This window comes from Phaethon aethereus, assembly GCF_964289735.1.
Source record: "Phaethon aethereus genome assembly, chromosome: 1".
Classification (NCBI taxonomy): Eukaryota; Metazoa; Chordata; class Aves; order Phaethontiformes; family Phaethontidae; genus Phaethon; species Phaethon aethereus.
In genome coordinates this window covers 156,321,984-156,335,984 of record NC_138575.1, presented here as the reverse complement: position 1 = coordinate 156,335,984, position 14,001 = coordinate 156,321,984, and the positions used below count along the sequence as shown (strand labels likewise).

The 14,001-nt window shown below is 42.1% G+C and overlaps 1 protein-coding gene across 1 annotated transcript in view; it reads left to right on the top strand.

The window, feature by feature from the left end:
* The window catches only part of MYO16 (myosin XVI), a gene marked incomplete at both ends in the record, with an annotated part of 338,331 nt that overhangs the window by 172,460 nt on the left and 151,870 nt on the right, over nt 1–14,001 (top strand). Inside the window, 1 exon segment of the mRNA XM_082013934.1 lies at nt 4,523–4,670. Coding sequence (XP_081870060.1) covers nt 4,523–4,670 — 148 coding nt within the window.

The window sequence follows — 14,001 nt, the reverse complement described above, 5'->3', positions numbered from 1 at the left end:
GAAGTTTGTTACACCTTTTTGCTCACAATGAAGTTCTTTTATGCCTAGACCCTGGAAACGCTTCAACTTTTGTCACGTAAGGTTTATTCTTATAACAGAAATTTCAATATACCTAAACAACAGAAACATTGGCCACAATCTTCATCTACAGGTTTGATTTGGTCTTTCTCATAAACTGGATTTTTGCCACAAAGTTTTCAAAAGAAGGATGGAGCTCTTGAGCATGGTTCTACTCAAATGCAGTACAGATATCTGTAGAGGTTTTATGTGTCTTCTCTGACTCTTGTTTCTGATGAGGTGTGATGCAATGTTGGGTTCAAACGGGAGTTTTTCTGTGACAAGTGGCTTTGTGGTCAGGTACGTTTCATTGCTTCAGTCCAACCAAACAAGTGGAGAAGGTATAATGCAGATTAAGTCACTGTTCTTTGTGGCTGGATAAGGTAACGTAGTGGGAACTAGTAAAAAGTCTTACATCAGAACAAACATAGGATAAACGGCAAGCCAGTAATTCGCACCTAACAGAACTCAAAGACTGATCTTCTGTGAAAAAATCATAATAATTCATGGACAATGATTCACTGCATAGTAGTAAAAGAATGGTTATTTCTCTATTTCCAGAAGTAAAATTACTGTATTTTATTTTAATTTGGAAAGGGAGAGAGAAAATGGTCTTTCAGGTAAGTTGACATCATTCCTAAGATGAAAGGTAAGGAAGAAAGCTTAGGAAGAAAAAATCAAGCCTGACAAACTTACTCTCCAGTTTTTCCTGCCTTGCTTTTCAGGCCTCACTTTTCTCAGTCTTCATATTTTGAAAGGCAAGGCCTGATTTTTTTTTTTAAAGTTGCACTGAAAGAAGCAGAATGCGTATCCACTTGTGTGTTTTTATTACAAAAATTTTTTATCAATTAAAAAGTTCCAGATGCGAATTTCCTTTTTTGGTGTAAGAAAGACTGCAGCCAGCTAAGCTCTCTGATGTGTTTTTGTACTGTGTTTCAACTCTGAACTTTCAAATGGTTTTTTTTGTCTTGAGCAATAGCTGTGTTTAGGACAGCAAGGTTTTTGAGAAAGAGCAATGTAGTTTCAAAGACTGCATAGCTGGTAGAAAGATTTCACTGGCCACACTTTCAATACAGAGTCCTCTTGCTGACTTTGTAGCTACTGAGTAGATCAAGTGATCTGTTAAAGGAAGTACAAATTTCCTTGTGCCTGTAAGCACAGTTAACATTGCACAAAAATGGCAGACTTTGCTCTGGAACACTGTTATTTTTCTCTTTTATTTCACACACAGATTAAAGGACATAGAATTTCACTTTGTAGAAAAACATATTACCATGATAGTTTTCTTTATGAGTTACTATAGCTACATTAAGATGGTGCTGTATTTGATTCTTGCTAGTCAGAAGCTCAACAATTCTTAACAGCTCTTTCCATCACTGGAGATGCTAACTGAGATGAACAGTATTTATCCTTATTATTAAAGTGAGTGACTTGAAATATCTGAAAAAGGCTGAATTAATTTGTGTCATCTAAATAAGTGATGTTGCCCATCATTAACATTAAATGCACTAATCAGATAGATGACCTCCAGGAAAATTTTTCTTTCTTTTACTAATCAATGAATGTTAAAAACACCTGAGTGATAGTTATGAAAGCTTTAGTGAAGATCATTGCACAAAAAAAAGTGATTAAAAATTAGTAATGTCCTCTTCTCAAATTAATTGGTGGTAGGTTTAGTTTTACTGAAAAATAACTTAAAAGCACAATAAAAGATGGAAATCATCCTTCAGGTTCATCTGTTCTGTTTTACCCTGTAGGAATGGCTGCCAGGTAATGATTGATCCTGATGAAAGTGTTTGTCTGGGCCAGTCCTGCCATCATGGGTTAAGATTGCATTGCTTCAATTTGTAGTGTGCCGCAAAGTTAGCGGAGCCAGAAACATATCCTGCTACCAACTTAATGATTTCCCAAGCGTGCCCTTTTGCTTCCAGCACAGTTCTTTTTTCCGTAGTGTAGCAACAGAGGGCTAGATGGCTGACACACAATTTCTCATGATATAGGTTCCATAATAGTAGGAGTTCACTTCTACTTTTTGTAGGATGATTAAATGGGCCAGACCATGTCTTCTTGGTTCAGCAAGTCAGCCATACAACTCTTCTCTGTCAGTCCTACTCTCTCTTCTGTAGCTAGAATCTGAGGCATGGTTTTGGTTGCCAACACATATGTCAGGCCATGTCTGTGGTATTAAATAAAAGAAAGGGTGGAAGACGCCCCTGGGTAGGGTACCACTGACATTCTGTACTGCTTAACTGGGATGTGTCTGGGATGGTTTGGCCTGTGCAGAGTAGCACTTTGTGAGACCTTGCATACTTGTAGTTAGTTCAGGGACAGCACTTAACTGCTGACACCTTTCTCAAAACTGTATGTTCAAGTTTCATTGATTTTGTTTCCCCACACTCTACACTGTCTTTCAACAACATTCTCACAACTTCAAGTAACTTCAAGTTTGCTGTGCTAAATTTAACAGCATAGACAGAAACTTAGATCTCCCTAAGTGAGAAAAATACTTAGATCAACTTTAAAAAATAATTACCAGACAAATAGGAATGGTATAGCAATAACCAAGCTAGCTCTGAATGAGCTACCATGGATATTAGCAGCTGTCTGGTGGCAGGAGCATGACATTCTGGCTTCTAGCCTAGTCATTAAGCCAATGCAATTACCGTGCTTCTGGTACATACTCTCACACACCAAGATCTAACCTGCATAACTTCGCTCAGCATTGCATTGGGCAATACCTTTGAGTCCAAAGAGGATTCTAAAAATACTGTTTCAACTATCCTCATCTTTAGAAGTCTTTAAACTGCCACTCTGCCCCTAAACTTCATGTCTCTCATGCATCTGAAGTTGTGCTTCTGCATATGCCTAGAAATGCAACAGTTTTGACTTCATCGAGTAACTCAGTGCTATTTCATGCTTAATCCCAGCTTGCTTCAAAAAAGTAATAAAAAAAAATTATAAAAACCAATGAGCAGTTCAAAAATGGTATGTGTTTAAAGAACATACTTACTGTGATACAGCATGCATGTACCAGTATTTTCTATCACTGAATGTTTCAAGAACTACTTCCAGTTCATCAAGGAAGGAGTCTTAGATGAGTTGGATGTCATCCAGACTACAGGAAGCTATGGCTTAGTATCCTCCTCTGCTTACAGGGTTTCAAAAATGTTGCTCCACCACTGCTAAGAAGAGCACCTTATCCTCTAAATTCAACAGTCTTTTCCAGGGTAAGGATGCTTGCTAAGACCCTGAGAAAGCTCTGCCATATTGCAGAGATTGAAAAACATAAAGCTGCAACAAAATGTACTGCATCCTGGTGGTGGTGGTGCTTGGTTGTGTGTGGAGGGATATGCTTCTGGTCTTTGCACACCGCTAGTATTTAAGCAATGATGAGATAAAGTATACCAACAGTGGGGTAAGTGGGAACTGGCATCAGGTCCTCACAGGGAGGGCCTTGACCTCTAGCTACAGCTAAGCGTTCCTTTGTTCTCTTTATCCTACCGCATCTGGAACTGCATGGTGGTGTTGAGGGCTGAAGACTAGTCTGCCCAAAACAGTGAATCTCCCGCTGTCCCTTCACAAATACCTCTAAAATGCCTGAAATCTGGTGAAGCAGGTGAATGGATCTGAGGGTCCAATATTTCCTCTGCTTCTGTACTTTGCCTCTTTCAGAACTTTAGTGGGCCTCAGGTTATGTGTGACCCTGTAATCAGCATTTCTATAGGCAAATTGTGGTCAGGTTCATCCTCCTTCACCTTCTTGCCAGAACATGTTGATTCACATGGTTTCTCATTGGCCACCTCATCATAACCCTTCTGAGATGTCCATGTTTCCCTAGGCATAGGTTAGTGAGCTTATTGATGACCCATTCTGCACAGGACTTGTCTCTCTGTCGCCATCTAGAAGTAGCCATGTAGAAGTTAGGTGGTTAATCTAAACTATTAGTCTGAGCATTCTTGATTGCGAACAGAGAAAGAGGAAATGGTTCCAAGGGCAGTTTTTCCAAGATGTCTTGAATCTCTCTTGCATCTTTCTCTCTATTAAGAAGGTGCTTAGAATAGATGACAATGCTCAGATGGCTACGCTTTGGTGAGATGACTAACAGCTTGTCTTTTAGAAAGACTTCCCAAATACAACAACTGGTTCCTCAAAGAATTAAAACAGAGTACAAATCAACATCATTACCTTTAAAATTAAGCAAGTAATTTTAAAGATAATGTAAGACAGTAAGTAAGTAAGGTAAGGCATTTGTTCCACTAATTTTAATGGAATTAGGGGTTTATATGTCATTTATGTAGAAAACCATGGTAGAACGAATGGTAGTACTTTTGATATCATGCTCACCTCAGACTGTTTCATAAGAAACATTGTTTATTCTTCAGTGTTGCAATGGTGAATGGCTGAAAATATATAAATTTAGAGCAATCAGTATAATGATGAATTTATCTGTTTGTTTCTCAATCAGCTAGGATTTATACATACATGTTGGAGAAGTCTCGTGTCATTATGCAACCTCTCAACCAGAGTAATTTTCATGTTTTCTACTTGATGATGGATGGGCTGTCTGCCGAAGAGAAATACACCCTGTACCTCAGTAATTTGTCTGCACACAGGTAGGAAAAAACTTTATATTTAGTATTAATATTTTTCTTACTTTAGTGCTTCTTTGCTGTTGAGGTCCTTCCTCCAATAGTTAACATTTGTGTAGCAACTTTTCAATGAGCTCTGAAATTTATTATCGAGTCCATGTTCATGAGGATTTAATTCTGGAGTACAGGTACACCCGCTTAATAAGATCAGAGTCTTAGTCATATCCATTAGGATTATTGCCTTAAAGGAGAAAAAGGAAGGAAACTTCTTAGTTATTTTTCCATCTTCTGTGGACTAGAGTAGGTCTTCCCCTGCCCCCCCACCTCTCCGATGAAACTTTTTGTCTTCAGGAAAGACTGTTTTATTAAAATTAGACTTTTCTTATGGAATATGTTGATTTTTATGAAATTTCACCATCTCTAACTGATATTTCCATTTTCATTTTGACATTTACTTGCTTCATATTTATTAAGAAAAACAGAAACAAAGTTCTGACTACTTTGAAACCAAGGATAGGATTCAACACGTGGCACCTAAAATTTTATCTTTATGTGTGTCTCCACGTGAGCTGATTGTCTTGGCTCCCATTCGCAATCAAAGGAGATGGAGTCTCTGCTCAGCTCTGTGTAGAGTTACATGTAGATGTGTGCTTTGGGGTGAACTGAACCACATGTGTGCTTACCCTTTAATAGTAAGAGCTTAAATATAAAGAGCTGTATACAGACACCTATAGTGTGTCTAAGGCTGAATACACTCCAAATGTTTAACGTAAGTGGAAGTTTTGTGTTTTTCAGGAAATTTTGAGTCTATCTCAACATTTATTAATTCAAATACTTTGGAATGAAAACATAGTCCTGATTTAGATATTTTGCCTTTCTTCAGTCTTTACTAGGTGATTCCTAAGAAATGTCACTGAAATGAGAGAAGCCTATTTGGCATTAATGATCTTATCTTAAATTGATTAAGTTTATAATACTTATAGTGACTAACTATAAAAGACCAATAGTAATTAAAATTATGTAAAATGAATATTTTGAGTTTTTCGTATCTAAGCTTTTCTCTCTCAACTTTTCTGTCTTCCACTCTGGCTAGTACTTGAATAAAATAGTATTCCTAGGTTTGGGGCCTGTAAGTAGAAAGACACCACATCAATTTTTTCAAAAAAAACTTACCTGATTCTGATTTTTTCTTAAACACAAGTCTTGAGACTATTGTTGTTTGGTAATGTTTTAAGCTTTTAGCACTTCTGGTAGTGTACAGGATAATGTGATACTGTCCTGGTTTCAGCCAGGATAGAGCTGGTTTTCCTCACAGAAGCTAGTGTGAGACTGTGTTTTGGATTTGGGATGAGGAACTGTTGATAATGTGCTGATGTTTTGGGTTGTTGCTGAGCCGTCAAGGACAGTCCAGCTTCTTGTGCTGGCCTGCCAGCGAGCAGGCTGGGGGTGCACGGGGAGCTGGGATGGGACACAGCCGGGACAGCTGACCCAGACTGGCCAAAGAGATATTCCCTACCATACGACGTCATGCCCAGTACATAAACTGGAGTTGGCCGGGGGGGCGGAAATCGCTGCTCGGGGACGGGCTGTCGATCACGGGGTGGTGAGCAATTGCTGTATTGGGCATCACTTGTTCTTATACATTCCTTTGTTGGTATTATCATTATTGTTCCCTTCTTTCTTTCTGTCCTATTAAACCGTGTTTATCTCAACCCACGAGGTTTTTCCTAATTCTCTCCCCCGTCCCGCTGTGGGAGGGAGAGTGAGCGAGCGGCTGTGTGGTGCTTAGTTGCCGGCTGGGGCTAAACCACGACAGTCCTTTTTGGCGCCCAACGTGGGGCCCGAGGCTTGAGATAATAACGGTTGCAGGTCACAATATCAGTTTGATTTGCATCATGCTCTCGTCTTTGCTGTACATGTTAAGGATCGGTGTTGGTTTCTGTGGGCTGCTGTACTCTGCAATGATTAGTAATGTCTCGCCTGTGAATTTTGTTTTTAGAGCAGTGACCTTGAGCTTAATGTGGTATCATCTGAGCTCTGTACTAAAGCCGTTACTGTATTTTGGCTACAGTCTTGTGGAGACGATTAGCAATTATACTTCTGCCTCTGAAAGGTTTTTTATGGAGGAAATGCAGAATGGTACCTTTGATACCCTCTATCATAACATTTCCTCCTTCATCACAATAATTTTTCAGTATTTTGAACACCCTTGGCTGGTTAAAATACCTCTATTGCTACTTCTGGGGAACATGGTTTCAGTTTTGTCTAAGGTTGGCAAGCAATTTAAGAATATCACCCGGAGATCTGCCCCAAGGCTGGATAGTTATGAATGGCAGGGTGTGTGGAACAGCATGGGCAAATGCCTGGGGCGGTGGGCACCTCCGGTGTTTTGGAGCTTCACTCCCGAACAAGTGCAGAATCCTGATAAACTAGCAGAATATCTGGAAGAAGTATGCTGTCAGCCTGGCAGCTCCAAGGAGACACAAATCATTGCCATGTGCTGGGGCCTGGCCCATGCCTACCGAACCCTATTTAACACTATGCAAAGGGGAGAGAGGGTCTCTGGGTCTGATGGCAATGTGGCAGGCACTGTCACTACTCCAACGTCTGTAGCAGGCACTGTCACTACTCCAACCCCCACGGCGGGCACTGCCACTACTCCAACCCCCACGGCGGGCACTGTAGCTACTCAGACTGTTGCAGCTGAACCAGAGGACCAGCCCATCCCGGTATCAGTTGCCCCTGTACAAAAGAAGAAATCTTGGAAGCGGAAGTCAGCTCGTTTAGTAAGGGAGGAGGAAGATCCTGCTAAGAAGGAGCCAGAGGAAGAGAGTGAGGAGGCAGAGTGCTCTGAAGCAGGGCCATCACAAGCACGGAAGAGGGAAGAGAGCGAGTCATCACTTGAAGAGGAGGAAGAGGAAGAACTTATAAAAGAGACGGTAACTACCCGATCTCTATCCCTGAGTGAATTGCGAGATATGCGAAAGGATTTCAGCCGTCGTCCAGGTGAGCACATTGTCACCTGGCTGCTCCGATGCTGGGATAATGGGGCCAGTAGCCTGGAATTAGAGGGTAGGGAAGCCAAGCAGCTGGGATCCCTTTCTAGGGAAGGGGGCATTGACAAAGCAATTGGAAAAGGTGCACAAGTCCTCAGCCTCTGGAGACGACTCCTGTCGGGTGTGAAGGAAAGGTATCCCTTCAAGGAAGATGTTCTATGTCACCCAGGCAAGTGGACCACCATGGAGAAAGGTATCCAGTACCTGAGGGAGCTAGCGGTGCTGGAAGTGATTTATGGTGACTTGGACAATGGACAATCATCCAAAGATCCAGATGAAGTCAATTGCACGCAACCTATGTGGCGGAAGTTTGTACGGAGTGCACCATCATCATATGCCAACTCATTAGCAGTAATGGCCTGGAAGGACGGAGAGAGACCAACGGTGGATGAATTGGCTGGCCAACTCCGGCAATACGAAGAAAGTCTCTCTTCCTCCCTACGGGCCTGCGTCTCTGCTGTAGAGAAACTGTCCCAGGAGTTCCGGCAATTCAAAGAAGATATGCCCTACCCTCCACCCATACGGACCAGTGTCTCAGCCATTAGGAGTAAGCGCTCTTCTGTTCAAGAGAGAAGATATAGAGGATACACACCACGAGCCACCCTGTGGTTTCAATTGCGTGACTACGGAGAGGACATGAGGAGGTGGGATGGAAAACCTACCTCGACCCTAGAGGCACGAGTACGCGAGCTGCAAGGAAAAACAATTACAAAAGGGGGTTCAGGTTCCTCGAGGAAAATCGTCGCTCCACTTTCCAGTGGGCAGCTTCCCAGAAAGAATAGAAGAGCTGATCTCACCTCTGATCCTCTTGAAGGGACTTCTGATTCCTATTTACAAGAAGTGGGTAACGAGTACTATGAGCAGGATTAGAGGGGCCCTGCCTCCAGCCAGGCGGAGGAGAGGGACAACCGAGTTTATTGGACTGTGTGGATTAGATGGCCTGGCACGTCAGACCCACAGGAATATAAGGCTTTAGTGGACACCGGTGCACAATGTACCCTGATGCCATCAAGCCATATAGGGGCAGAACCCATCTGTATTTCTGGAGTGACAGGGGGATCCCAACAGCTGACTGTACTGGAGGCTGAAGTGAGCCTAACTGGGAATGAGTGGCAGAAGCACCCCATTGTGACTGGCCCGGAGGCTCCGTGCATCCTGGGCATAGACTACCTCAGCAGAGGGTATTTCAAGGACCCAAAAGGGTACCGGTGGGCTTTTGGTATAGCTGCCTTGGAGATGGAAGAAATTAAACAGCTGTCCACCTTGCCTGGTCTCTCAGAGGACCCTTCTGTGGTGGGGTTGCTCAGGGTCAAAGAACAACAGGTGCCGATCGCTACCACAACAGTGCACCGGCGGCAATATCGCACCAACAGAGACTCCCTGATCCCCATCCATGAGCTGATTCGTCGGCTGGAGAGCCAAGGAGTGATCAGCAAGACTCACTCACCCTTCAACAGCCCCATATGGCCAGTGCGAAAGTCTAATGGAGAGTGGAGACTGACAGTAGACTATCGTGGCCTGAATGAAGTCACGCCACCACTGAGCGCTGCTGTGCCGGACATGCTAGAACTTCAATATGAACTGGAGTCAAAGGCAGCCAAGTGGTACGCCACCATTGATATTGCTAACGCGTTTTTCTCGATCCCTTTGGCAGCAGAGTGCAGGCCACAGTTTGCTTTCACTTGGAGAGGTGTCCAATACACCTGGAATCGACTTCCCCAGGGGTGGAAACACAGCCCTACCATTTGCCATGGGCTGATACAAACTGCACTGGAACAGGGTGAAGCTCCAGAGCATCTGCAATACATTGATGACATCATCGTATGGGGCAACACAGCAGAAGAAGTTTTCGAGAAAGGGAAGAAAATAATTCAAGTCCTTCTGAAAGCTGGTTTTGCTATAAAGCAAAGTAAAGTCAAGGGACCTGCACAAGAGATGCTACATATAGATGGGCTCGGGATCGAGGGGTGGACCTGACCATGGATGCTATTGCACAGGTTATCCATGAATGTGAAACGTGTGCTGCGATCAAACAAGCCAAGCGGTTAAAGCCTCTCTGGTATGAAGGACGATGGTTGAAATATAAATATGGGGAGGCCTGGCAGATTGACTATATCACACTTCCACAAACTCGCCAAGGCAAGCGCTATGTGCTTACCATGGTGGAAGCAACCACCGGATGGCTGGAAACATACCCTGTGCCCCATGCCACCGCCCGGAACACTATCCTGGGCCTTGAAAAGCAAGTCTTATGGCGACATGGCACCCCCGAAAGAATTGAGTCAGACAATGGGACTCATTTCCGAAACAACCTCATAGACACCTGGGCCAAAGAGCACGGCATTGAGTGGGTGTATCATATCCCCTATCATGCACCAGCTTCCGGAAAAATGGAACGATACAACGGACTGTTAAAGACTACACTGAGAGCAATGGGTGATGGGACATTCAAAAATTGGGATAAACATTTAGCCAAAGCCACCTGGTTAGTCAACACTAGGGGATCTACTAATAGAGCCGGCCCTGCCCAATCAAAACTTCTATGTACTGTAGAAGGGGATAAAGTCCCTGTGGTGCATGTGAGAAACATGCTGGGGAAGACAGTCTGGGTTACTCCTGCATTAGGAAAAGGCAAACCCATTCGTGGGATTGCCTTTGCCCAGGGACCTGGGTGCACTTGGTGGGTAATGCGGAAGGATGGGGAAGTCCGATGTGTACCTCAAGGAGACTTGATTTTGGGTGAAAACAGTCAATGATTTGAATTGTATTATGTTAATTGTTCAGTATGACATTACTACTATGGCTGCTATCTACCATATCAATGGTATTATAGTAAGAATCACCCAGACTGATGAAGAATGAGCTTCACTGAAACCAAGCAACGTGCAGCAGTGATGAAACCAGAACTGGCTTCAGCAGCTTGCGCCCAACAAATCCCTCGAGATCGACATCTTCGACCTGCAGATCATGGACATGGACCGTGCCAGATGACAATCCAACACCACATACCATCTCCCCTGCCCTGAGAGACTGCTATGATGGATGAAGCCCAGAGTCATGGACTGACTGAACTCCATAGACATTTTAAGTGATGGCCCATGGACTGAGAGAGTGATATCTGTGTGTATATATTAAAGGACAGGAAGAGTAATAATGAATAATTGGAATGTATTGAAAAGTATAGGACCTGAGCATGACGTAAATGGTATGGAATAAGGGGTGGATACTGTCCTGGTTTCAGCCAGGATAGAGCTGGTTTTCCTCACAGAAGCTAGTGTGAGACTGTGTTTTGGATTTGGGATGAGGAACTGTTGATAATGTGCTGATGTTTTGGGTTGTTGCTGAGCCGTCAAGGACAGTCCAGCTTCTTGTGCTGGCCTGCCAGCGAGCAGGCTGGGGGTGCACGGGGAGCTGGGAGGGGACACAGCCGGGACAGCTGACCCAGACTGGCCAAAGAGATATTCCCTACCATCCGACGTCATGCCCAGTACATAAACTGGAGTTGGCCGGGGGGGCGGAAATCGCTGCTCGGGGACGGGCTGTCGATCACGGGGTGGTGAGCAATTGCTGTATTGGGCATCACTTGTTCTTATACATTCCTTTGTTGGTATTATCATTATTGTTCCCTTCTTTCTTTCTGTCCTATTAAACCGTGTTTATCTCAACCCACGAGGTTTTTCCTAATTCTCTCCCCCGTCCCGCTGTGGGAGGGAGAGTGAGCGAGCGGCTGCGTGGTGCTTAGTTGCCGGCTGGGGCTAAACCACGACAGATGCACTAGCTCTGAAGAAACATGAGGCTAAGTTGCTTTATTAAAAATGACCCACTTCAAAGGGGGGAGGGAAGAGTTAAATTCTGTGGTTTAAATCCTTTGAAGGCTTTGAAGACCAAAAGGATTCTGAGCTCCCAATCATTAATTTATTCCTCTTCTTGCAAAAGTTGTTTGGAATCACTCGTTTTATTCAGAAAATGAAACAGTTTGAAGTCACTTTGCAAGAAGCTCCAACAGGAAAGAACTTAGCAAAAACCTGAATAATTAAATTCACATGAACAAAGCTTTATCTGATAAGATATCCGATAAGCATCCAAAAAGAACAAAACAGTATTTTAAAATAGTTGTCTGAACATTGCAGTGCCAACTCTTTAGAAGTAATTTATAGCTGAATATTTGCATAAAGCTGCTTTTATCAATAAAGCTTTGCTTTGGCTACCTACAGTAGATTTTATCTTACATTACTGAGGGAGATCTTGGGCCAAATATTTCTTACCTTAAACTCCTGCGTGTAAGTAGTTAGTGGGGCAGATCCTTCTTGGTTGATAGACTTAAACTAGGGGTGAATTTCTATAGCATTGAACTCATACATGAATCAGAAAGCAGGATTTGGCCTCTGTTATAAATTCGTGATTTCTGACAGTCAAATTTTACTGAGATCATATCATTCTGGTAACATCAATAAGTGAATTTGTCATGTTTGCTTTGAGCAAGTGTAATCTTGACTCTAATAGCAAATTTAATTAGATAACAGCTCTTTTGAAACTATAGGTGGCTCATGCCCAACTATTTTTTGATAATTTTTCTGTTCTTCTTTGCAGTGTTTAGTATTGCACCTTTATGTAGAAGGTTGAACAATCTTAGTAAATAGTGGCTGTTAAGATGGCAAGATACCCTTGTTGTCTTCATTGTTTGCTTAAGACATTGCAATATGAGAAATGAGACATAGCATGGTTTTTTTATTCTCGTTTTAAATAAAAGTACCTTAAAGAATCAAAGTAATATTGTCAATAGTGGTTATTGTTAGGCTTGATGTTGTAAAAAGTGAGAGCTGGTTCATGTATTAAGCAGTATATAATCCTGGATTAAGAGTTAATGTAAATAACTAAAAGGGGAAACCCCTCCCCTTTGGAGTCACCGAGAGTTTCAGTAAGGCTGGGGTTTCACCCCAATGTGTAAAGGGAGTTGTTAGGTTGTAATTCTGTGGTGTTTGATGCTGTCCTGAGAGGGAGCTTGAGCTCAGAAACTTGAATGTATGTTCTTGCAAGCATTATGACTGCTAGGGCAGCGTATGAAGACAAATAGCTGGCCACTTTCTATTGAACCTATATACAGCTAGGATCTTAAAGTAGCAAGCCATCCAAATCTATATAGGGAGGGATCTGAATGAATACATCTCCCATCATATCTGCATGTGGATCGTGATGGATAAAGACAGAAACAGTTCCTGAAAGGTAAGATCATTTTTCAAGGTTTAGCAGGGGGAGCATATCAGAAGTGGAGAGAGAGTCTTGAAAAGGCAAGTCAAGGCTTTTTGATTGACAACAACTACTCCCATATGTTCATTACATTCAGAAGCTGATTTTTATCTGCAGATCCTTGACTGAAACTAAAAAAAAAAAAAATTAATTTGCTGTTTTTCAAAAGAACTGCAAAACTTTGTTTATCTTGGTGATGACAGGTAATACAGAGAAATTAGAGATTTGAAATTATATTATCAATCTGTTCTTTATTTACTCTTGATTTTTTTTTTTTGCTAGATGCAGATACAGTACATTACTGTAAGCATTGCTTTTCTGGCATGTGAAGTTTAGCCTCATAGTAAGAGTATGTATTAGCTTTTCTAGCACATTAAGTTTAGCCTCATAGTTACAGTAGGTACTACCTTAGTGATGAATCTTGCAACCAAAGGGTAACAGAAGGTAAAGAAGAGAGGTGTTAATAGCGATAGATCAGCTTGTAAATGGTCTTCAATTCTGGTGAAGAAAGGGTACTAAAAGGAAACATTAGAAAAACCTTACAGAAAAGTAAAGTCAAGTCTTACAGAAAAAGGTGGAAAGACCTGCTTTTATTATTATAGGCCAATTGCTTTTATTACCATTGATATTCCAAAGCTGTAGTATATATGACAATGTAAGAATGTCTTTATGTAATAGGCATATGTAAGGTACTCGTAGTCATTAAAAATCATGTCATTACATTTGTATATGCATATTAGAAACATAACTTAAGGCTACGTAGCTATAGAAAAAGGTTTCAGAAACAGTGGTGGCTTTGGCAGCTGTTCAACTTGATGTCACTATTTTCAGTTTAAACAAGCTTGCTAGTTCTAATTGATTGTACTGTTACAGCTTCTGGTAGCGTAGGCAAACTGATGCAACGCTCTCAGTATTGCAAGGTGATTCTGACAGACGTTTTTTAGTCCTCCCTTGTAATGTCAGATCTTTGTCACCCGACAATTATAGGTTGAAAAATACTGCTTGTAAATAAGCTGTATGTGTAAAACTGAACAACTTGAAGCTGGGGAAAC